We start from the raw sequence: 26,037 nt of genomic DNA on the forward strand, positions 1-26,037 counted from the left end.
TCTGCAGTTTCTCTGTGCTGTTGCTGTGCAGCAAAGTAGTATCTATTGATCACCGACTGGAACTGTGGTAGGTCAACAATTACTGCTGATGGGAGCTCTCCTGTGCCTCAGAGTAGCAGCATGCATTTATGTTGCTCTAAATGAGCAGGTGGAGGGGAGGGTGCTTGGGTATATGAGACAAGGCAAGGCTCTGCCCCTGAGAAGCACTTTCACAAACAAAGAAACTTTAAAGCACTTAAGCGTACAAATATACAGCCACATTATCTAACACAGAGTATCCATCTGGCAGAGGAGAAAGAAAAGGCCAGGAAAATTGAAACACAAGATTAAATTAAGTACCCACATCAAAAAGTCAGGGATGCTAATGAACGATTCCTAAACTCCCTCAGTATTCCATCCTACATCTGATGTTTCAGATACAAACACACACACACACACAAAGAATTAGAGAAGCCCTAATGCATTCTGAGAAGCACTAAAATGATTTCTACTTACAAGGCAAACTATTTTAGGCAGCATTTCTTCACATCCCTTTTACAACATAAGATTTTACAACTTCAATCAATTCAATTGCACACTGTAGTCAAAAATTACCATGCTAATTGTAGGTGGGAGAATAGTAGGTGATTGCACATTTTCCAACAGTGCTGCACAGATTCAGACATTTGAGGGGTTGGGTGTTTTGGCTTTGAGGGAAAATTGAGAGCATGCAATGCAAGCCAGAAAATCAGCAGTGATGAGGAATGACAGCTTGTGTTGCATCACAAAAGGTAATGCATAAATGTCAAGCTGGTTTCACAGAATCACAGAAACATCCAGGTTGGCAAAACCTCTCAACATCTCCAAGTCCAATCTAGAATCCTACTCTACAAGATTCACCTTAAACCATATTCCCTAACACCACATGGAAATGATTTTTAAATACATCCAGGGTTGGTGACTCCACCACCTCCCTGGGCAGCTCATTCCAGTCCCTGACCACCCTCTCCATGAAAAACTTCTTCCTAATGTCCAATCTAATCCTCCCCAGCCTCAGCTTCAGGCCATTCCCCCTTGTTCTGTCTCCAATTACCTGCGAGAAGAGACCAGCAGCAGCCACTCCACAATGTCCTTTCAGGTAGCTGTAGGCAGCAATGAGGTCTGCCCTCAGCCTCCTCTCTTTCAAACTGAACAGATCACACAGAGCCTTGGCATTACAGTGTAGATTTCCCAGAAATCTCATTTCAGCCTTGGTTAGTAAGACAGAGTGCAAATGGCCACTGGCAAGTGCCTTAAACAGAGACAGTTTGTGAAACTTCACTGTTAGATCAGCTGGGTGGTAACAGATCTGCTTCATTTCTCTCTCCTTCCTTTGGAAGCAAGCAGTGCTTAAGATGCACACTCTACCAGCCCTGCCAAATGCACTCCTGCCAGCAAGAGCAAAGTCACTCAGCTTCCCTAAGCCACAGCTCTGTGTCTCTGCCCACTATGATCATTGTTTCCACTTCTTCCTCCCAACACCTCCTGGTGAGGAGGCTTCTCTGCTGTCAGGCTACAATACTACCTGTGCCAGGAGCTGCTGCCTGGGCCAGGGGGTCCGAAGGAGTTAGAGTTCTACCAGCTCTCCCCAGTTTTGTATCTCCAACCTCCCAAATAAACCTGAACTCATAGAAAAATGTAAGACCTTTCTTTTTCTGAGCAGAAATGATACTCTGCCTCTGAAGCAACCAGTAACACACTTCCTAGTGATATATTTGGCATGGGGATACAGTAAGCTCTGTATTACTCTTGTATGCTACTTGCAAGCAAGACTTAACTCAGCCTACTGCATTCATGTTTGTACCAACTCTATTCCACATTTTCACATGAAAAGGAGACCAATAAAAGACAGAGAGAGACTGCCTGACAAACTTTCTTCTAAACCCAGAAAACTCCCTTTATCTGTTCCACTCTTACCATGAGATATTAGGATGCATTTGCTCCACGGTGCCGCAAGCAGAGAGAAGAGGGAAAGAGGACTTCAGCAGTGGTGTTTTTCCATCAACAAGCAAAAAGGTATTCACCAGAAACATACATGAAAAGAAAAAAAAAAAAAGAGAGAGAAATTATTTGTTTAAATCATAGCAGTTTTAAAGGTGAGAGTCTTAAACAGATTTAAAGCTGGGAGGCTGCACCCAAACTATCAGCTGTGCCAGAAAAAGAATGAGCAAGAGCTATTTGAATTATTCACACCAGTGTGACTTAGGCAAAGGAGGTAAAGCATTTCCAAATAGTGCCTCTTTCCACTGCTTTACAATGATGCTGCAAGGACTTAACCCATGGCAACACTCCTGTTGCTTTCAGTGAGCTTCATTTGGAACTCGCAACAAGAAAGTAATGAAATAGAATGAAAAGGTTTGTTGATTCAGTTATATCTCAAGAAGTGGTTGGCAATAGCTATAAGTATTTAAGATGCTTTTAATTTAACATTAAAAACATGAAGCTTCCTTTGCATTGGTTACAACTTTGAAAGCATTAAAAACATGTGCAACCACAAATGTAACAAGACAATTTAAGTAAGGCATGGGATGAAAGCTGGTGAGAGGCCTGGAACACAAACTTTATCAGGAGAGGCTGAGGGAGCTGGGGGTGTGCAGCCTGCAGCAGAGGAGGCTCAGGGCAGAGCTCATTGCTGTCTACAACTACCTGAAGGGAGGCTGTAGCCAGGTGGGGTTGGTCTCTTCTGCCAGGCAAGCAGCAACAGAAAACACAGTCCTTGTTTTATACATCTCTGCAAGCCTATGAGTGGACATCACAATTGTTTCCTTTTCACAGCCTATAGTCTAGTTTCTCTCATTAAAATATTCCAGCTAGCCTCAAACCAGCACACTTTCTTACTAGTAGAAGCCCAGAGGAAATCAGGTCCATCCTCTGTGCCCATTACTCACAGTATCACAGTATCATCAGGGTTGGAAGAGACCTCACAGATCATCAAATCCAACCCTTTACCACAGAGCTCAAGGCTGGACCATGGCACCAAGTGCCACTCTCACTTTCCAGCTTACCTCATCCTCCTCACTTTCTGCTTCATCTGCTTGATTCATACCCTAGTAAAACCTTTACTCTCTTCAGGAAGGCTCTGGTTCATAAGGCTCCAGTTCCAGCTTCAATCCAGAGAAGGCCATGCTTTAAAATGGAACAAAGTCTTCTTTGAATGAATGTGACATCAGACTGGTTGCACACTACTTGCATAATGAACTCTTTCCCTGCACATTTCCTTTCTTGTCTCAGACACTAAACTCTTCAGAGACAGGACTTTTTTTTTTTTTTTGAACAATGCAATCCAGCATTTACTGAAGATGACAGCAGAACCCCTGTTGACTGCAGCAGCATCAGGATTTCATCTTTTTCAGTTACTCCTGAGCAGACTGCTGCTCTTGATCACAACACATCAGGGTTACATTTGCAACTGCAAGCACCTCGATGGTGTAGGTAGAAGCCAAGTGAGAAATTTCTATTCTGCTTCAAGAAGTAGCTCCTAGAATACTTATTTGTAGCATGTGAGAGAGGAATACAGTGAGCAGCTTATTTTTCAGCTGGTTTTGTTTATGGTTTTACTGATTGTTCTTAGCCATATCCCCAAGCAGTAATTAGGAAAACTGCTTTGACAGAGAGCTTTAAAAATTGTCAAAGCAGCATGGTTGGTGTATTTGCCATTTTGTTTGTGACCAAACAAACACTTCCAGGAGCCTTTTCGATCTCTCTTCTCATATTGATTCTGAAATCTCCAAGCAACACAGCAGCAAAGCAAGGCTCCATCATTAAAGGCAATTGACTTACAAAGCCATCATCTCTGGAGGAAGGGGAAAACATAATAGAAAGATTTGAAGCTAACAAAGCACAAGGAAGCAAATACTCAGCTCTGTGTTTACGTCCTCTAAGACCACTGGTTTGGTTTCTTCTCCCAGAAGGGTTAAATAGTGAGACCTCATATCCTGCTACCATCACTTGTCTGAGACATCTTGTGGGAACAGCATGGGATTCACAGCAGTCAGCATGATGGCATAGGAACAATTTCAGCCCAGCAGAGAGATACTGAATCCTACAAGAGGCAAAGATGGCTGTTGTTCAATGCCATAACTTCCCCCAGCATGAAAGTTAGAGCCCTTACCTGCCACAGGAGAACCTTCACCTTGCTGGTGTTGAGAGAGCCTCTGCATCAGGATCTTTCACTGTTTGCAACAGCAGCAGTCAATTTCTTTAAGACCTGAAGCCTAATTCAACAGGACTCTTTTGAGCTTTTAAGATAAAATGAACTGGGGAACATCTGCTCACAGATCCTTCTGGGAACTCAGGTGACAACTATGCTCAATTAAACCCCACAGCAGGCAGGTGGGAATTGAGAGCTAGATGTTGAGAAGAGCTAGATGTTGAGAAGCTATCCATCTAGAAACTTCTATTTTGGATGCTTCAACCTATTGTGGACCTTTGCCTATATGATTTACCAATTGTTTAACTTCTGTCTGAAAAATATCTCCTAACTCCATTATCATGCCACTAACAATGAACATTTCATCTTTGGTGAGTTGCTAAACATGACATTCTCCTTCCAGCATATCCTACACCAGCAGTAGCTTGTAATTAGTGACCACTGGAGTCCATGGGCTAGATACAAGATGAAAAGATGAGTAGTAAAGACAAAAAAAATCATCACACATTACTGTGGTGGAACTAAAGGCCTCACTACAATGGCAACCACAACTGCAGAAAGAGAACATGTTAGCCTTATGATTTTGATAGCACTAAAAGGAGGTATTACCAGGAAAATAGTCACATCAGAATCTACTATGAGTTATTGTACCATGTTAGTACCACACCACTAGCACTCGCCAAAAGCTCAGTAATCTTCCCTGCTCAAAAAAGTAATTGAGACTTATTTTTGTGTTCAAGGGGGAAAATAGTGTCTTGGTTAATTCTTAAGCCAGATTTCTTGAAGTCACTTAAGATCACAGAGATTTAGAGAGGGTTGAAGAAAACCTAAAATGTCAATTTCTAGAGAAGTCACCAAGCACAGGTACCTAAGGTGATGATTTTGTAACACCCTTCTACAATATACTCACACACTCCTTATTTCAGGGAGTGTCTCAGAGTCGTAAAGAGGAGCTGTGGAACGATGCAGCCAGGGCTTTCATAAGGAGATTGCTCTTGTTACTCCTTTCCCACACCATAGCAGTGGTCTGACAGCTGCTTAGTAGCACTGTATGTATCTTGTACTGCCAACCTTCACATCCATGCAAAGTCTCCCTCTGGCCTCTGACCACTGGAGGATTCCTGTCCTCCCTTTGCTCTCAACGCTCTAGAAATATGCTTTGTTTTTCAATAGAAGTTGAAGCTTCCTCTCGATGAGGTTGCAGCCAGCACTCATCTCCGCACTGCCACTGCTAGCAAAGCCGGGATGGTGCTGTGGAAACAAGTGTGACAAATCTGTTTGTCTCATGCTTGCTTTTTTGGCCAACGATTTAGATTGTTCCCACATTTCAGAAGTAAATCAGGAACCGACAGAGACTGTAAACTCTCCGGGCTGCCAGGCTGTCAGTTTACACAAGCAGGAGGCTCGGACAGCTAGCTCGGCTGCTGCTGCAAGCACCGAAGGTAGCGCTGGGATCCGTTTGTGGCGCAGCTAGAGGATCTGGAGCAGCTGATCAGCACACAGTGCTCCAAGGTGCCTCCCCTCGGGTTACGTCTCTTTCTCTGAGATACTTTGTCCCACCGGGACCAGGCTTTAGTGCCACAGGCTTCCCAGGGCTTGCTGTGCCCGCTTCAGAAGCGCAGCCCCACTCCAGGCAGCGCCTCTGCAACGCAGCTTTCCATCTCAGAGCGGCAGCATCGCTGCCCAGCAGGCACCGCAGCAGCTGGGCCCTGCGCAGCTCTGAGCCACGCACAGCTATGCATGGTGTCACGCATGTGTCTGCACAGCTTTGCTTTCCTCATGCCGAAGCATCCACTTCTCACATACTGTCTCAGGCAAGCAGCAATAAGAAATCGATCTTTGGCAGCTGAAGACACCAAACGCCCAATTGCACACTTAGCCGAGCCCTTCTAACAGTGTGCAACCTTCGGTTTCGGCAAATGGAAGGCTTTAGCCACATCGGTGACTCTGCAGGGGTCTCGGATCCCATCAAAGCATGCCTCAAGGGAAAAAAAGAAAGACAAAACGAAGCAAAAGACCCCCTAACGTTAAACTGCACCCCTGACCCAGACATCTCAAATTAGGAGAAAACAATAATCATAAAAAGACCCAGAATGATTCCACATCTTCCAGACCTATACTTAAGCAGGTTACTCAAACATTTCATTATAAAAACATCAACGCAGACATTTAATTATCTTCTCTAGCAGTTGGCAAAAGAGAGCTTTGAGGTCTCCTGTAAGGCAATCCTGCCCTCTTTTGGTGTAATCTATTACTCACAAGGTCTTCCATGCAATTCCTCAGCAAGGTGAGAAAGCTTTTTTGAGGTATATATTGCTTCATTTCATAGAAAAGCAACACTTCGAGTTATGAAAACGAGTTTGTTTGGGTTAGCTCAGGTTCCTAGCATGCTCATCTAAAAAGCTGATTACAAGAGACCAAGACAGAACCAGCAACATTAACAAAAACACTTCTCCCATACAGGGCTGAACAGGCACAGAACTTAGCCTCTTCAGCAGTTGGAGGCAGTGGATTTAACACTCAAAGGAAACAAAGGGAGGCTGAGTCTAACTCCAAGAGAAGGAACAAATTAAGGCATATGCTATGATTTTGTCATTATTACAGTCTCTCCTCCCTATAAAAATACTCTAACTGCACTTTCCTAATATATGAAACATTGTGGTTAGTCTAGAGCTAAAGTTACTGTTAAGATCTCATAAAAGTGTATGTAGAGACACACACACATATATATCCCCCTAAAACACAGTATCACAGTATCATCAGAGTTGGAAGAGACCTCACAGATCATCAAGTCCAACCCTTTACCACAGAGCTCAAGCCTAGACCATGGTACCAAGTGCCACGTCCAACCCTGTCTTGAACAGCCCCAGGGACGGCGACTCCACCACCTCCCCGGGCAGCCCATTCCAGTGTCCAATGACTCTCTCAGTGACAACTTTCTCCTCACCTCAAGCCTCAATTTCCCCTGGCGTAGCTTGAGGCTGTGTCCTCTTGTTCTGGTGCTGGCCACCTGAGAGAAGAGAGCAACCTTCTCCTGGCCACAACCACCCCTCAGGTAGTTGTAGACAGCAATAAGTTGTAGACAGCAATAATAACACCTTCCAAAGAGGGTGCTCAGCTGAACAGCTGTCCAAGCTCATTCCCATGAACATTGTTCCCCAAGTTTTTGGGAAGCACCTGTTCAGATTTTCCTGAATAACATCGGATTAGTAAATCCAGGTCTTCTGAAGCAACTTCTCTGGTCTCAAGTGCTCCTCCAGATGAAAGATGATGAAAACACCTGGAATCACAGAATCATGAAGTTTAATGGAAGTTCCCATTCATCACATCCTTCCTTAGAGCCCACAATTACAGTACTGCTCCTGAATGCCTTGGATTGTGCTCCAACTTGTAACAAAACACAGCTGCATGAAGAAGGATTTTCAGTGGGAAGTGACTCACCAGTTACTGGCCATACTTGCTCTTACAAAGACAAAGTTTTCATTATTTAATTTGACCCTGGTGCTCCATTGAGGGTGAAAACTATTCAGAAAAACAAACCAACCAACCACTGAAACCAGTATGCAACTTAAGTGGAGTACCTCTGGGGGTGGTGCTGGGACCAGTGCTATCCAATATAGTCACCAAGAATCCGGCTGAGGTCAGACAGGGCACTGTCAGCAAGCTTGCTGATGACACTAAGGTGGGAGGAGTGGCTGACAGCCCCCTCAGGATCTGCTGGATAGGCTGGAGAGTTGGCTGGGGAGAAATTTCCTGAAACAGAACAATCTGGAAAAGCACAATCTCATGGACCAGGACAGGTTGTTCTGAGAACAGCACAGGAGAAAGGAACTCGAGAGTCCTGGTGAGCAGAAAGCTGCCCATGAACCAGAAGTGTGCTCTTCTAGCCAAGGCAGCCAATGGTATCCTGGGGTATAGAAGAAGGGGTGTAGTTAACAGATCAAGACAGGGTCTCTTCCCCCTCCACTCTGCCCTGGTGAGGCTGCATGTGGAATATTATGTTCACTCTACATAATCCTGCTCTGGAAGAAAGGGGGTTGGGCTGTGTGATTGTTCGAGGCCACTTTGAACCCCTGACATTGTTATGCTGTGACAGCCATTGGGCCCTCCAGGAGAGACTAAGTCTCCACATGAGTACTTGAAAACAGTGCTGGACACAAACCAGCTTTCCTGCATCATCGCATCTCACCTTCCAACCTCTCCAAAACATCAAAGTTTATGAAGGTGGATTACTCTAGTTCTGAAATTGAAGAATAATCTTTATTAAGAAGTTACTGACCTATCTCTGAACAAACTGGTTCTTAATTTCCAAGTAACTGAAAAACATTTGCACAGAAACACAGAAAACCAAGCAAGCAGAAACCACAAAAGAGAAAACCATTTTATTGCAACACTGCCCCCATCATCAACTGAGATGGTGAAAATTAAGTTTTATTTCATTTTCCATTTCTACCTTTTTATTTATGTAAATATAAATTCAAGAGTGTAAAATAAATCCACATATAAAACAAAGAAATATTCTCTTTCAGTGACTCCAAAAAAAAAAGCAAGCAACCTTACATACTGAAGAAGAACCATGACAAGTCATCCACTGTCCATTTTCCCAAGGATACAGGTCGAAGAAGGCAGAAATTTAGTCTCCAAAAGCATCCTGTATAAAGTCTTTAAAGTATTTAAGTTGTATTTTGTAATCTCATACTCTTGAGCTTAGGGATGTAGATTCAGAGTAAAGGAGAGACAAAAAAGACAGATAAAACTTCAAATTATTTAAACTCCACCTAAAATAATCCATTTTTAACAAGGTTATGTTCAATTCTTATAGCTGAAGCATCACAGTTACTTTATTAGTATCACTACTATGAAAAGCTATAGCCTTCCTATTTTTTCCCTGCTTTTAAATCAAGCCAGAATATTTATTTCCAGGAGTTTTCTTTACTTATACTGTAGATGTACTGCAGAATAACTCCATGTGGTGGTACAACAAGCCTTCAGGAAGTTCCACTTGAACATTACTATGATGTACCTTAAAAGCAAGGACTATAGCATGAAATGCACCTCTAATCCCTTCCTTCCCAGATGCAACTGCTTCTAGATTTGGGGCTGTCAGACCGCATGAGTATTGGCTGGTTAGAAATACTTAGACTGGGAATATTTACTGTCTGAGGAAGATGTGATTATTCTGCTTCACTGTCATTACATAAAAACTTGTTAGCAGTATCATAGAATGTATCGTGCAGGACATTTCATAGAGGAATGTTTTTCACTGGGTCCAACAGGCATAAGGTTTCAAATGATTGTGGCTTTTAATGCATATCATGCCAAGTTCTAATCAACAGTGGTTTCCCTCTCGGTTTTGTTACAGCAGAATGAAGAGAAATCAAGCTGGTAAAAAGCAAACCAAATTCAAAATGAGAACTGCAAGTAACTTCACAACTAGGAAAGGAAAAAAACCTGTGAAAGAACGAAAATCAGCACTGTTGTGGGTCCCCACAGTTGCACTGCTACTCTTAGGTTTCCAAAAGATGCATATGATTTGATAAATATCTTTGTGCTAAGAGCCATGCTCAGAAACAAAAATACAGGCTAGCACAAGTCTATCTTTCTTGGAGATGCATGTGAAGTATAAAATTCACTTACTAAAGTGCATTTGCTGAACAAATTCTACTATTATAGCTACCCCAATAAGCAATACAAACTAAACTCTGTTGAAAATCTATCTCTACTTAAAAGCAGTAAATATAGATGGCTGAAATCTAAATTACAATCTTGTATTACCAGACAGCTTAATTCTGTGAGTTGCAGAAATAAAATGCACTGTCCTAATCTTCCCATGCAGGAGGGAAGTGTCTCAAGAAATACTGGAAGTGTAGAATGGAGTTCAAACTTAAGCAGAGCTGAAGTATAAGCGTTGCTCTGCTCCTTATGCAATAGGATGTTTCCTTAAGGCTCTGAGAGAAGCTGTTCCTTTCCTCCAGATCTTTTGGCAAAAGATACAAATGCAGAAGTAGCAGGGTCACCTGACAGTTCAGAACTTGCATTTCCATATTTCATTAAAGCCAGCTCATTCAGTGTCTGTGTACATTTATTGCACTTGTGTCGTTGGAATACATCTATACCAACAGAGTAATAATGATTGCAACAAAGCCATAGTAAGATAAACTTTAAAAGGGTCTGATTCTGACATTAGAGGGTTAAGTGTCTGCATGTTTAAAATGTTCCCCTAATATTAATAGTAATAAATACAGACCAACTGCTCATCAAGTCAGATGCACAGGTTTAACAGTTATTTAGCATATATAAAATGTCACTCATCCTTTTCTCAATACAAATCTGTTAGGGCTCAAAAAAGACTTACCATGCAAAATATTGATTAGTGCTGTATAATGGAATATATATATATATACTTCTATCAGAGTTAAAACAGCATTTTCAAAATTTAAAGAAAAATAGATCTTTAAAAAGGGGTTCTACTGTTGAATGCAAGTCTTCCTTGTAGCAAAGACAAGATAGAGACAAGTCACCACTTATCGCTGTACTTCAGTCTTGATGAAAGACTAATTAATAATAATTTGTCCACATACTTCTTAATAAATGCTACATTTTCAAGAATAAAGGAACTATCAGTAGGCATTATTTCTACTTAAAACAAGTTATTTCTCTCTGTAATAGGTCAAGTATGCTTTTAAAGATTCAGGTAATGGTAGACTCATAATTTTCTCTCTCAAGAGATTTCGAGGAGGCTCTTCTGGCTTCAGGGCCTCACTGTGATCTTTATCCTCCTCCTCTTTGTTATCATCTTCCATTCTTTCGTCTTCTTCACTATCTAGAGGCTGAGGAATGAGCTGATTACCAACAAAGACATAGGTGTTAATCCTGCGTCTACGACATCTCCTGCGTTTGCGCTTCGGAGGAGCCTTCTGAGCAATGCCCTTGGCTTTCATCTCCTCGTTTATGAAGTTTCTAAGGGTGCGTCTGATATAAATTCGAGCTAGGTCCTGGAGATTCCTAACAGCACACGGAGCTGAAGTGAAAGAAAAAGTAGGTTATACCAAATGAGATTTCCCTCCAGCCAAAACACAGAGCAATCAGCTGCAAGGCAGTAAGACTGATGTCCAAAATCATTGACATTTTAGTACAAGATACTATATGCAAATGAAACAAGAGTAGACAGAGTCACCTTGACAAAGAAATTAAGGAATTGAGTCTTTTCACAGAAATGCAAAAGTACAAAGCATGAACACATTAAGAAAGGATACAATAAATGCTGCCACTTCTTAGTACCTGGCAAGTCTTGCAACCTACTTATGGCACTATTTGAGGATTTTGCTGCAGGTAAACAATGTCTACCCCTATGTCACATTTGTTTAGGCAAATGCCCCTCTCCTACTCACTATATCTTTCCCTACTTCCTACTGAATCCAACAGATGAGGAAGGGCCTGTCAGTCTCACAGCTGACAAGGCAGTTAACAAAACCACCCCCAACCAGTTCCATTTGATTAGTATAAAACCAACTCAAAACTCAAGAACAAATTCCTATGTAACTATTCAAAACACATTTATAAGATCAGGCTAAACAAGCCATGATTGCAGATTTTAAGTCTCCATGGGAAATACAAGCACAAATTTGAAGTAAGGGACTGGCAGGCACTTGTGTCATACAGTGAACTGTGTGGAAGGGACTACAGAAAAGCAGCAGGAAATAATGTTTTCTTAGATAAATAATAATAAATCTGTCAAACATGGGACCTGAAAAACCTGTAGAAGTAGAAAGCTCTCAGCATTCTTATCCTTCAAGATAATACAGAACAACCAATGGTTGTGCTAGCTGTGATTAAGTTCTAATAGGTTTTGAAGACAACAGCATCTGGAAGGTTTAAAGGCCGAGTAGAGCTCCTCAGTGTCACATCCCAGGTAAGCTGTAATTGGTAATGATGAACAATCCGTACCGTATAAAGGAAGCCAAGGCCTGAAGCCTTTGTGCTAGACAAACACACACAAACCTATCGGTGAGCTCCATGTTCCTGTTCTGTCACATTAAGTCTGTACAGCAGTCTCCCCACTTCCACAACACCAGCAGGCACCAGAACAACCCTCAAGCCAAAGAGTGAGCACGAATAACACTTACGCAGTCCCACAGTGTCGTGTTTGCCATTGTCATTTCTGTTTGGCTGCACCAGCGGAGCAAATGAGACAGCAAGGATGTTTTTACTTTCCCAGGTGTTCTGGCCTGTTCTTAAGATTTGAGTTAGCTGCATACAACCAGAAAGAAATCAGCAATTAGCTCTGCCATACTCAATGCTTTTCATCAGTTTGGTGTTCCAACACTGCTGTTTTGATTTGCTTCAAAATTCATTAGTAAAGACTGAGAAAGGCTAACTAACACCACACTGAATCAAAGCATCAATTCAGTCAAATATACATTTAAAAGCATTCCTTAAAATTATAGACTTCTCATACAAAAAAAGATCAAGAGGGGAAGTAGTCACTAACTCACCTGATCTTCTATAGGCATTACTAAAATGCCTCCAACTTTCAGTAAGATTTTCATGTAGTTTTCATGGTCCTTCTGGACTCCAGCTCCACAGTAAATCCGGTCATACTGATGACTGTTTGAGGCTATTTCCAAACAATTACCAACCACAAAGGCAGGTTCACAGAACTCAAATCTAAAGGGGAACAAAAAAAACAAGACACATTTCAAATCAAGATTTTTAAAAGCCAGTCCAGATGAAGAGAAAATTCACTTTTCACACCTTCCCTTTATGTAATGAAGAAAGATCAATGAGCACACATACTTCAGAAGTCTGTACTAAGGCAATGCTACTTAGAAGATAATGTTTGGGTTTTTTCCTGATGCATCAGGGACAGAATTAACACTCTTGAGCAGTTATGTATTATGCAAACCAGAAAAGGCCTCAAAGCATCACCAGACTTCATCACTGCGAGGAGACATATATGAAGAGTCCTTAGAAGCCAGGCAGTGAAAATGTCTTTAGAACAGTACATTTATCAACAACGTGTAACATCCAGGAGGCTGAACATGGAAACAGTTCACTTAATGACCCCTCCTCTATTCTAAAAATTAGGCTTTTAGAAGATTTTTTTCCCCCCCACCTTCCCATTTTCACTTCTAAGAGAAAAGGAATTCATGGAAAAGGGTGTCATATTCTGATTGCATACACACAAAAGGATTATCCCACAATCATCTAACTTTCACCAAGAAATTGAATTTATACAACTTTTAGTAGATCTGTTCATAATAGCAGTTGGAAAGACTCTTTGTCAATGTATAAAATACCAGTGTACAGGAGAGAGCTATTTTCACCAAAGATTCAAATATTCCCTGTTACACTGACATCTCCCAATGGTTTTCAAATCTCTGCTTCAGCTGTTAACACCATAATAAAAGCCATTTGCCTTATTGTGAGAGTAAGTCACCCAGCAAGTAACATTACACAGTACAAAACACTTTCAAAGTGCTTTTTTTTTTTTAAGGACAAGAAAATTAACAGGAAAAGTTAAAGTAGCTCATGAAAGGATTTATGGGTTTCTTTGGAGAAAAATGAATACTCATTAAAACCTAGCACCTTGTTGTTGCATGAAGTATTTCATGTACTTCACATCTGGTACAATGCATCTCAAACTTCAGCCAGAAGGAATAATAATTGAAACCTTCAAATGCATCTAGCTGTTTTATGAACTTTCTATCTGTCAGTGAAAAAGAGATTTGTTTTACTTGGCCAGCAGGAGCAAATCCCAGTACACCACCTGACAACATTCAAATCAGTATTTCTTCAGTTACACCGAAGCTTGGCAGCTTTCCGTGGCCTTCCATCGATGGCATCCCATTAACACATCCGAATCGAACTGAAGGTTTTGCTTGAATTTTCCCCCCACACCCCCAAGATGGGATGCTTGATCTTGGGAATAATGCAATGCTTCCTCCTTTTGACTAGTCAGACAAACCCCAGAATCCTTTACCAACTAGTGCACAGCTTTCTTGTGTGCTGCGTGTGGCCAACAGTCCAGAATGCTCTTCCCTCTTCCAGACCCAGAGGAAAAAATGAAAGCTTCAAACAACTCTGGTAGATGAAAAAGGAAAAAAAAGGGGAAAAGAAAGGAAGTGGAGAGCAACTGCCTTATCATACCAAACTGGGCAGCTAGTCCAGCCTGAACTGTGGTTGAAATAATTTCAGATTAACACAGAAACATCAAGAAAATGTTTATTAAGAAAGGTTAAATAGTAGGGAGGAATGCAACCCCATGTACTGACCACTGTTGAAGGTGCAATCTCATTTTGCAAGCACTTAGACCATCAGGTAATTGTCTACATTCAATCAAGACCAATCATTCAGTGAAGATTTGTGCTATGGTTTTCATTTCAGGTTGTCTACAGCAATTTCATTTGAAAGTGTAAGAAAAATATCGTTGTGGAGGAGGGAGAAAGAGTAAGGTACTTGAAAATGCAGTTTTAAATCTTGGGATAGTCCCTGCTGAAGTTTAGAAACTTGAATGCAACCTGTCTGCTTGACTCGCACAAACATTTCCTGGTCTTCCCAGAACACTCTAAAAGCTGCTAAACTTATCACTAGATACTCCTAAGTTGATTCCTCTGCCATAGGCCACCCTACAGTTCATGAAGGACCTGGTTACACCCTCTTAAAACAAGCAGGACTATCAAACTCACCCAGGAATCAAACACAGAAGACAAAAACAAAACCCAGATGCAAAATCCCCCACACATGGATGGAAACCTGCAACGGTCTTTACTAATTAGTAGAAGCTAAAGTGAATATCTCATTCAGCTCCATAGCTTGCAACCATAAAGGCAGAAAGTGTAAATGGAGACACAGCAGCAACTTCCTGGTTACATTTTGTGCTGATTTTGGCTGGGACAGAACACATTTTCTTCACAGCTGGAAATGGAACTGAGAAGTGCCAAGTGTTCTTTACTTTTGCTCACCTCTACCAAATTGCCAGGGAGGTTGTCAGGAATATTATATACCTAACATGAAAAATATTCTTTCATAAAACAGATCCCAATATAAAAAGACAAAAATAATCAAGTCATGTAACAACCTGTAGACATTTTAACCCCATTAAGTTCTTCAGTTGAATCTGCCACCTTGATTACAAGAGAATCAACAGCAAAAAGAACAGAAGATTTCACGTTGTAGGTAACACAGCAACAGAAAATTTGTTTGAACTTGCCACAGGATAAATTTAACACATTTAGCAATAGCCCAAGCAAATGAAGCAGTTTCAAGCACAAAAAACATCTGTTGACCTGACTCTGCCCTTCCACCTTTTGGGTTTTTATAATTTATCCCTCAAAGACAGGCATTTCAAGTCCACCCTCAATGTCATGACAGTAGTTTCCTTCCAGCTAAATGCAAAAAGATTTCTGTACAACTCAAAGTTCGTTTTGGTCCTTACTGCAGCAACTTAAATTATCAAGTTACTACTGTACATGCTCTTTTAAGTAAGCTTCCCCACAGGCACCAAGACAATGAATTACTACTCTTGTGATAAAATGAACATCCAGTTTAATAAAGTCATAACAAAGAATGAAGATTAAAGTTTCTTGCTCTTGTATCCATATCCACCAATCTGGTATTGCTGTGGTAACAAGATATTAATATAGTACAATCATTTACCTTGACTGCGGGGGGGTGTTTACAAGGGGATTTATTGGCTGATACTATCATAGCACCCACCCCACAGAACCTACCCTTTAATTACTTCCAGCTCCAAAGATGTACATGGCTCTTATGCTTAGCTCTATCTACACAACCTTCATGAATGCAGGACATTAGCCTCATTTTTCTTGTAGGTGAAACTAGGTGTGTGTAGTAGTGCATTTTTGAATGTGTATTTACAGGTTCTTTCAAGAGCCAAAGTTGAATAGAACTAGGGAGAAGAACCAGGTCATCTGAAGGAAAAACAGACCTGGGGCTGTTTAGTCTTGAGAAGAGAAGGCTGAGAGGGGACCTTATCAATGTCTGTAAGTATCTGAGGGGTAAGTGTCAAGGTGAAAGCGATGGTCTGGTTTTGGTGGTGCCCAGTGATAGGACAAGGAATAACACATACAAGGCAGAACACAGGAGGTTCCACCTCAACAGGAGGAGTCACTACTTTAAGGTGAGGGTGACAGACTACTGCAAAAGGGTGCCCAGAGACCATGTGGAGTCTCCATTTCTGGAGAATTTAGACTTTCAAAACCAGCCTGGATGCATTCTTGCATGACTTGCCCTACATGATCCCATTTTGTCAGGGCAGCTGGACAATCTCTGTAGGTCCCTTCCAACCCCTACCACTCTGTGATTCTGTATCTGAAGGAAACAAGATGCTACAAGATGTTTACAGCCATAGTGAGGAATCACTTGACCTACTTATATTTGTCTTTGGCAAAAGCAGAATTACTTCTCAAAACCAGCATCACTTCAGCTAGACTTTACACCTCTCAACTACTTCATCACAGAACAAACAGTACACCTCTGCCTATCTCTATTTACTAACCACAGTCATATCTCAGCTTGCTGCTCACAGCCCTTAGAGAAAAACAAACAGTCCCATTTCAGTATGAAGTTCCTATCCTGCTTTCCTGTCCACACTCATTTCCTTTAGCCAGTCAACTCAAACCCTCCAAATGAGTCTGAAATCTCATTTAGCACATCAAGCTACTCCAAGTAACTCCTCCAGTTGGAAATTTATTCAAATTTATTTAAATTTAGGGCACCAAGGACTACTCCTCCAACTTTAATGACTTCAGAAAAGGTTGGCAAGTTGTTAACGTTTGCTACTTCAACCAAAGTGGCACTACACTGGAACAAAGAATTCAACAGTGCTGCAAAGTAAATTCTACAGAACTCTTCATGGACAAGACCCAGGTTTTAATACACATTTCCAAACTTAAATAGTAAAACCAGTGTAAGAACTCATGAAATGAACTGTGTAGCAAACCTCCTTCTCAAACACATTACTAACCAGACATTAAAACAGCAAAGTGTGAGACTGAAAACACATGGGAAAACATTAAACTGTTGTTGCTACTTTGACAAGGCAAGAGCACTTACTGCAGTGCTATACTACACCACCTTGCAGCCTTCATTCTAATATGCTCCTCACTAGATTCTCAGTAGGATAACTCCTCAGGTTAGGGGAAAAAGGCAGGGGAATTAAAAATAGATTATGAAAAAGTCACTTCTGGCAGAGTGGTTTACAAGTTTTGCATGCTTCTGACCAGCAAAAGTCTTGCCCCTTCTAAAAACAGCTGCAGCAGCTGAAAAATGAAGTGTTTTCAGTCTGTGTCAAAATAAAACCAGGAAAGCTACACGAACTCATCTAGGGAGTACTGGCTTCTTGCTCCATTTGCATTTAAAAGATGATACTCTCAGAGCTTCTATGTCAAATGGTAAGAATTCCATATATCAGTAATCTTACTCCAAGCACTCCTGGAACCTGTTTGACCACTGCTGCATTCACTGGAAGAAATCTCAAATGAGCTTGCAGATCATTATGTCAATTTTCAGGTTTTAAGGTTGCACCAAAGTTTTCATCTTTGAAAAATCACAAATGAAAATCTACACTCACAGGACTTTGTGACATGCCACAAGAGCAAGCAACAGAATAATGGAACACTTTCCTATTTCTATCCCTTACTAGGCCTTTCTCCATCTACTAGACTGTGCTTTAAAACTAATACCAGATCTGAAGGTACTGCAGAAAATTATGTCCCCCCTATCAGGAATGCCTCATTAAAACTTAAGTACCAGGCAACAAGCTTAGAACCTCCAGCAGCAGCTGATAGGAGTGATAATTCCTCTCCTATTATGTGGCCGAGCAGTAAGGCAAATTCTTTCCACGTTTTTCCTCTTTTCTCCTGCTTTGTTCACTCCATTTCCTTTAAGGACTTTTTCAAGCTCTTTGAGCTAGTCTTTGCTGCACTACATATTCATGCACACTTTAAGATACACATTTCACCTATTAGCATGATTGTTTGTGAGACCTTCTGCACACATGCTACAAACCTTACAAATATTAAATCACTGGAAGCAAAAATCTACCCTGACAACTTTAAATCCCTTGTTTCCAATTACAATAACAGCAACTTTAATCAGCATTAGTGTAATAGCTGAAAGTGATGCTGGTAACCTTTCAGTAATTTCAGCAGGATCATTTTTTTCAAGCAAATGTGTAGGGACAGCAAGTGACAAATCTGTGCTTCCATTTAATTTCTCTTTATCCTCTTTTTTCTCTCTTTGAATAAAATTGCCTTGGTTCTTTTACTACAGAACCTCAGTTAACTTGTTTCTAATTTCTGGTATTGTTGCATTCATACTCTCATTTCTGAAACAAAACTCAAACAGCAGTTTTTAAAACCCCTTACAACTAGTCCTTTTTCACTGGTTTACAAAATGTAGATTTTGCAATGTACCATGTCCAAGATTTTGTGGTAAAATGAGGAATTTACTGAAGGAGCATTTTTTCTTCAAAGCCACAGTGAATTTTACAAGTGTATGAACAAGGAGACAAGAGAAAAAGTTCATCATTTGGGTTTATTGTCAGTGCTCCAATAAATCCATGGATAGAAGTCTGAAGATTAACTCAGGCATTTAGACAAGTAGAGAACTTAGAAAACTTTTTTGTTCCCTTTTTTGAAGTAAAAAATGATTTATAGGTTGAAACTGTCCTATTTTCTACTGAAGGTTTGCATAAAGCAACAGATTTTACAGGAAACATGCACTGAACGTTCTTATCAGTTGCTGTCATGGAACAAATGTTCTAAATATCAAAATTAGTAGCAATGAGACATTTCCAGAGAAATGCAGTAACCACCATGGCACTTATTTATTAAAGTTATATTAGGTGTGGCTTGGAGAAAGCAAGAATAGATGTGCAACTCTATCAAAGAGCTGAAAAACAGAGATTCAGTTCCTTTTTTGATAGGAGTCAATTGTCATTTTTGGAGCCTTCTGGTGTACAAGGTGTAGGATTAAAAACAGTGCTGCTACTTTTTAGTATCTCTACATAAAAATGGGATATTCCCTAAGTCTTTTTAACATAACTTTCTTCTGGTTAGCCTAAACTTCAGCAACGATTAATTCACCACTAAAACCTCCGTACTTCCAACTAAGACTAAGCTATCAGCAAGATCTCAAGTGACAAAGCCATCAGTGAGTTTAAGAGTTTGATTTTCCTGCTTAGACCTTGACTGTAATTACTAACCAGCTGTTAACCTACACTAACATGTGCAGGCAGGAAGGGGCTTTCTTTCCTGTTTTGTAGGCAGAACTTCCAGTTCCAAGGTATCACAGTATCATCAAGGTTGGAAGAGACCTCACAGATCATCCAGTCCAACCCTTTACCACAGAGCTCAAGGCTAGACCATGGCACCAAGTGCCATGGTGCTTTACTACAAAGCAGGTGAAGCCTTCAGGGTCTTAGTAGAAGCTCCAATTTTCAGTGGGGACAAATAAATCAATATTCTGCTGGAAGATTAAGCTTGCTATCTTTTCAATGCCAAGACAACCTACTACAGGACTGCAGGAAGAGGTGTCACCCATAACAGTTATCCCAGAAGTAGTACTAGGGTTCTTGTCACTTACCATTGAAGTGGTTTCTTTTGATCTTGAGAAGGGTTGGTGATTTTCTTTCACAGCAGGGAACTTCACCAGCTTACCCAGGTTGGGTTTTTGATAGAGTGCTAGAAGATGGGCAACCTAGCCTTGCCCTGTGGCTCTCTCTTCAAGCTGGATAGTCTAGGTCTAGAAGTTGACTGGGAGCAGAAAAGACAACACATTCCCCTTCAATAAACAGGTGAATCGGGGCCTGGTACTTGCATATATGTGTTTTTGATAGAGCCCTCTTAAGGAATGATTTTTTCCCCTTAATTTGCATGCATTCCCTGAAGGTTTTAAGAATGACAGAGAGCCCTATATATTTCAGACTCAAGAGAACTTTAGTCTGTACCTAAAGTCCTTGCACCTCAGCATGACGACATTTTCAGATGGTTTCAGATGGATCTTCTTTGATTCCATTGGCAAACACACATTGTCAAATGAAACCAAGGCAGCATTTTACCCCTTATAATGAGCATCTCCACCTCCATTTTGAGGAAAAGTATTTTTAGATTGGTGGGATATGGATACAGATACAATGACTGCTGGAATTACTTGTCTTTCTGATAAAAGATCTTCTCTGACTGATAATTCAAGAAGCAAAAACTACTAGAGGCAAACAATCCTCCCTTTAGGTAGTGTCTCATCTCCTCCTGGACATGCTGCTGTCACACTCCTTCCAGTCTTTGTCTAAGCACCTGTCCCAGTCATAGAACAGGAAATTTTTAACTGCATTTCAATCACATTCTTACCAGAAATCAAGAAAAATGGCACTGGATCATTCCCTAATCAAAAAGGCATCAAAGCAGTAGTCCACCTTGCAACACAGGCATCAACCCACCTAAACCATCACAACGCAGCAACACACAGAAGTCAGATGCAAAGTCAGTGATCCTTTGCTCCAAGCAAAGGAATATCACAAAGTTATCAAGTATGTCTTCAGGATGAAGCTCTTCAAGTACCTACCCATAAGGTTGAACCTCTAGTTTTTGTTTCAAGAGACTGTTTGTCCACACCAGACTGAAGAATACTTCGCACTGAAGAACACACAGGGAAGGGGCAACGCAAAATTTTCCAGCATTCCCTACCTGTGTAACTCAGTTGCTGCAAGAAAAGAGACTGGGGTCTCTCTGCTCCTCCTGTCCCCCAGTCACCTCCTCAGAGGCTGCTGGAAAGCATATTTTCCCCATAGCACACCCGTCCACTCAGACAATTAACTTCATTCACATCAGCCTGCCACAGAAAAATCTATTTTCAGACAATAAATACACCTGCTAGATATACACCAGTGATTGACAGACAACCACACTGCACAGCTTTTTCTTGAGCAGGCTTTCATCCAAATACTAAGCTAGCCAAATAAGTTTGGATGCCACAATCTGTACAATTTGGGGTAAATGCCTCTCACAAATGAAGATGCAGGGAAAAGGTGCTTTAAAAAATAATTAAACCCAGACTTACTGAGGCAGAGCACATTATTTGAGACAAGCTGTATAAATTTGATTATACATAAAAATGAATAAAGAATGATCCCATTGCAGGAAACTCCACACATGATCTTCACTGACTACCTTAAAATACAGAGCATTTACAAGCAGTTAGCCAGAATTACCTGTAAAGACAAGTTACAAATCACACACACAACACAAAATCCACCCAGCATCATCTCAGCTGCAGTGCAGCTCCTATCAAATAGATTTTTATCAAAAAGCACTTGACAGAAGTATAATCTTTGTTAGTTTGGCAAGGAGGATGTTTCTGTAGGCACTGCTCAGTACTTCACTGTTTTGAGAAGGTGGACTGTTAAATGGCATATACCAAGGTATGATGGAGATATTGTGACCCCACTGCCTTCTCACTGGTAATATTGTATGACTAAAGACCAGTTTAACTATCATTTCAAATAGCACACAGCATTTGTTACTCTGCCCCCAGACCTGATCTTCACTGAATTAGGGGGAAACACACTTGAAGAATATTTAGGTCATTTACTATGTCTGACTCGCTTGTTTCCTTCAAACACGTTTCTGAAGTCTAAGTCCCAGTGTTCTGGTGTTCATTTACATAAATATCCTAATAGGACTTTGTTCAAACAATATTAGCATGCCCTTCATAACTGTTTATTTGATTTCTTTCAATTTCTGTAGATGTATTACCAGATTTGAAAGATACTTTAAACTTCAACAGTAATTAAGAGCCTTCTGAAATGAGGTATGGGAAATGCAATTCAGCTCAAGCCAACATAACCAAGAGCACTGCAGTTTATAAAGAACACTGCTGCAAAAGTAAAGGGACAGAAAGAATTTTTCTGTGCTGCCCACTGGAAAAGAGGCACAGGATACACAATTCTTAGGGTAATTGTACAATTTCAAAGCTTTCCTGCACTGCCTGTAAGGAAGAAAACATCTCTACAGGCAAGTGCCCTAGCTAGAACCCTGCTTTCTTTCCCTTGCAGAGGCTCAAGATTCAGATTCTTATTAACAAAGCTATTAATAAAATCTTGGTGAGCACATAAAAATCAATAATGTTCAATGCCCCATAAATCAGAGGTACAGCAGTAAAAAAAGAGTGGTGTATGACCACGGATGAATACTCAAGTCCACCTCTTCAGTTAATAAACATGTAAGCAATGAGATAAAATCTATTCACATGGTAGATGAGAAAAAAGTTAACAGCTTATAGAAAGATTATGTACACTTGTAATGGGTTGGAACCTTCCCCCTCTCCCCCCAGTACTTGAAATTACCTACAGTAACTCAGAAGGTTTTGGAAGTAAAATGAAGTTATACTTACAGCACTGCAAAATTTAAGCATATATATACACAATACATACAAGTGTTTACAATTATATACCAGTTAGAAATACAGAACTCCAAGACAAAAGCAAACCACCCACACAGGCTCAAGGCTCCCCTCATCACCTCTTCTGTTTCCGACTCCTGTCTCAGAAACCCACACTTAAAACAGAAACCCATAGCTTACATGATTAGTTGCTAAAATTAGAGGTGAGGTGTCAGAGCAGGTGTGAGTTAGAAGAAAAGGTGGTCAAGTGACCCAGAGCCCAGTCACAGAAGTGAATGGGACAACATCCTGGGAGAGAACAGCTGACCATTGTTTATGTTTTGACTTTTTATCCTATTCAGCAAACCAGTGGATGACACAGATATCATCACCACTTTCTTTTCACAACCAATGATCTGATTTCTGCCTTTAAAATAGTCCAATTAGCCTCAAACCAGCACAATGCTTCTGTAATAAAGACTGACATTAGATAGAAATTACTTTACAAACACCTGCCTATCACATCACTAAGTCCATATGTAGATATATATGAATGTGCATGTCGATGTATACACACTGCCAAACAGAGAATTCAATTTCCTCAAGTATCACACAGCAGAAATACTTCCACACTTCCAGACTGCTTTCTTAAACCTTAACTTACCTTATGAGCTCATGTCACAAAATGGAAGTTTAGTGTTTTGGCTGTTTGACATCGTTCTTCTCCATTCCCTAAGCTTGTAAGCAACGACTTAGTTCAAAAATGAAACTATTGCTGCAAGGTGAACTAGACAAACCAGGTACTTACTTATCAAAGCTATCACTATATTTTATGAAGCTCTCCAATTTCTCCTTGGCATATTCTACCACATCTGAATGAAGCTCTATTCCATGATTAATTCCAAAAGGTCCTGGAAATAAAAACAGCAGGGTGTTTGTTGTGGTTTATTTTTTCCTTTCAACACAACTACATGGAACAGCATTATTCTTTTCAAAGTACTAATATCACATAACACACAAAACCCCAAACACTGCCAAGATATATCTTTGCATCTGCTTTACAAATTAAGATGAACATAAAAAGGCCAAAGGATCAACAAGCAAGAACTTTGACAAAACAATTTTACAGTTAACATTTTTATGCAAGCTCACCAAGAAAATTAAACTGATTACATTTCAGTCAGTTTGAGCAGTATCTCTGAATGCTGCCATTTGTTGGAATATAACCACTTCAAACTACAGTGTAGGCTGAGTTTTGTCATTTAAATTTTGAAGTTCTCTTATGGCAAAATGTTCAGCCTTTGATAATTCAAAGATCAGGTTATATCCCTTAGCCACATCTGCTCTTCCATAGCACAGGTTTCAACATAAGAAGTCTGCTCCTGATTCACTTATGTAATAACTTCCATCTAGAACACTGAAACTGACCACATGTTCACTCATCATAATCCCATCACAACTGCAACACAGCTTTCCTGCAATCAAATTCAAATATGTTTCCAAGTCAATTTGTGTGCTGAAAGTTAATGCTATTTTTTCCAGGAACAAGAAGAAATCATGAGACAGTATTATGAGGATTATCCACATCAGGAAGGAAACTGAATCAGATAGTCACATTTGCTGTGGGGATTCTAAATTTAACATGCACTCATAGCCCAGGGACTTTAGTCACTGAAGCATAGAATTGGAAAAGGGAGTGGGAAGGGGAAGAAGTGAAAGTAAACATCAATAAGACCAGACAAAATTTGTACTTATATCTTCTACTGCAATCTAAACCTTTCCTAAATGTTTAGCTCAAAGAAGTTAGTCCAATGAAACAGAATTCAATCTGCCTTTTCTAGGACACTGATTAATTAACTCAGGGTTATTGAGAAATGGTTCATTCCACTTCAAGAAAAATCAAGTAGTATATGCCACTAACCTGGTTAGTAACTGCAGTTCTTAGCGTAGTTTAGACCATTTTCTACTAGGTGAAATAAAACCAATTCACTAATTCACCATTGGCAGTGTTTGTGAGACTTCTGATGGCAGGCAAGAGGTAGTCAGATCATCTAAGCAACGTTTTTAAAACTTGTGACATTTATACCTACTATAAGTTTATTGATCTATCACACTAAAAATAAAACACAACACTGGAATAGGCAGTGTCCTCCTCACCATTTAAGGTTCCTTTGCACAAGGCTATGATGTTTCTAATCAGCATTAATACAGTTCTACAGCCTGCTGCAGCATTCCAAGTTTGTTTTCTTTAATTAATCACTACTCCTTTAACCTCATAAACTGAGGTACATTAAAAATGCAGCAACGTGACCTGGCCCAGGCATCACATACGGATTCAATACTCTATTTCCCAAAACAAAGAATTAAAAAACCCTGTGAATGGCAGTTGTTCCAACAGCTGGACATTTTATCTATGAATGCAAGATACCAGCCATGACTACACATGACTGTATTTGTAGTTTGAACAGAAATACTTCAAGTTTGCTGTGTTTTCATCAGGAAAGTCACAGCTGTACTTACAAGCTAAGTCAGCCAGTCTAATAACTTGAAATTAACTTCTGCTCTGGCCTCTTTCAGCAATTCCACCATCTTATTTGAATTACACTTGTATTTTAACAGCATCAGCAACAGTTAATCAATATGTAGTGGTGTTAGGTGTTGTTTTTATACTAAGTTGCCATATTTACAAGTCTTTACCAGTTTCACATTATTTGCTAATTTAATCTAGTAATTCTGACGCTGTCAACGTGGCAGAAATACTACTCACTGTGTTGTCCAGTTGAAAGATACCCAACTACTGTCCAAAAACACATGGCTCTGTTACTAATTGCAGTGCATATTTAAGTCACTTTTAAAAAGTAAGCTTTTAACAGAAGATATGGCTTGCCTTAAAATTGTCTATTTGCTTTGTTCAAGATGCCTCCTGTTTTAAAACAAACACTAAAACAAAGAAGTAGGACTATATGCAACTAGCAATTCTACCAAAGGGAGCAGAGTAAGAAAATGAAGACATACAAATTGTATTTACACCTTCCATGCCTTGGTCTAGCACTCAAACCACATTACAACAGCAGGGAGCCTTTGGAGACTGGGTGCAGCATCACAGAAACATGGCAAATCTACTTCTGTAAGTAGGTGAGCAGCCACTTGCTGCTCCAGGCTCCTCAGCACTGCTAGAGAAGTATCAGCACCTGAGCTGGCTCTGCGGGAACATCTGCAGTGTCACTGTGCTCCTCAGGGGATGTCAGCCCATTTCACCCTCTGCAGAAGACAAGTCTTTTCCTGTTTAATTTCTTCAACTCTGCACATAATGCTCTGAAGGATACAAATTCTGCTTGGTAAGAAGAGGTCAAACCCAGAAGCATTCAACAGTCGAACAACAGCCATTCAAAAGAAGTTAGATGAATACACAGATACAAGTGCAACAGAAGACAATTTCATTTTAAAGCATCCTAGTTGAAGAATAA

General features: G+C 40.4%; 1 protein-coding gene across 4 annotated transcripts in view; it reads right to left on the reverse strand.

Annotated features, from left to right (window-relative positions):
* Positions 1-8,535: 8,535 nt before the first annotated feature.
* The window catches only part of PCMTD1 (protein-L-isoaspartate (D-aspartate) O-methyltransferase domain containing 1), a 37,231-nt gene continuing 19,729 nt past the window's right edge, over positions 8,536-26,037 (reverse strand). For 2 of the 4 annotated variants that reach the window (XM_064170460.1, XM_064170461.1), the window contains exons 3-6: positions 23,379-23,481; positions 12,664-12,835; positions 12,295-12,418; positions 8,536-11,189 (exon numbers count right to left, since the gene is read on the reverse strand). In XM_064170460.1, coding sequence (XP_064026530.1) covers positions 10,819-11,189; positions 12,295-12,418; positions 12,664-12,835; positions 23,379-23,481 — 770 coding nt within the window. In that variant the 3' untranslated portion in view covers positions 8,536-10,818. Of the gene's footprint in view, positions 11,190-12,294; positions 12,419-12,663; positions 12,836-19,777; positions 19,942-23,378; positions 23,482-26,037 lie in introns of those variants that run through there. The other 2 variants (XM_064170462.1, XM_064170463.1) reach the window with 2 other exon arrangements.

This window comes from Pogoniulus pusillus, chromosome 34 (assembly GCF_015220805.1).
Source record: "Pogoniulus pusillus isolate bPogPus1 chromosome 34, bPogPus1.pri, whole genome shotgun sequence".
Lineage (NCBI taxonomy): Eukaryota > Metazoa > Chordata > Aves > Piciformes > Lybiidae > Pogoniulus > Pogoniulus pusillus.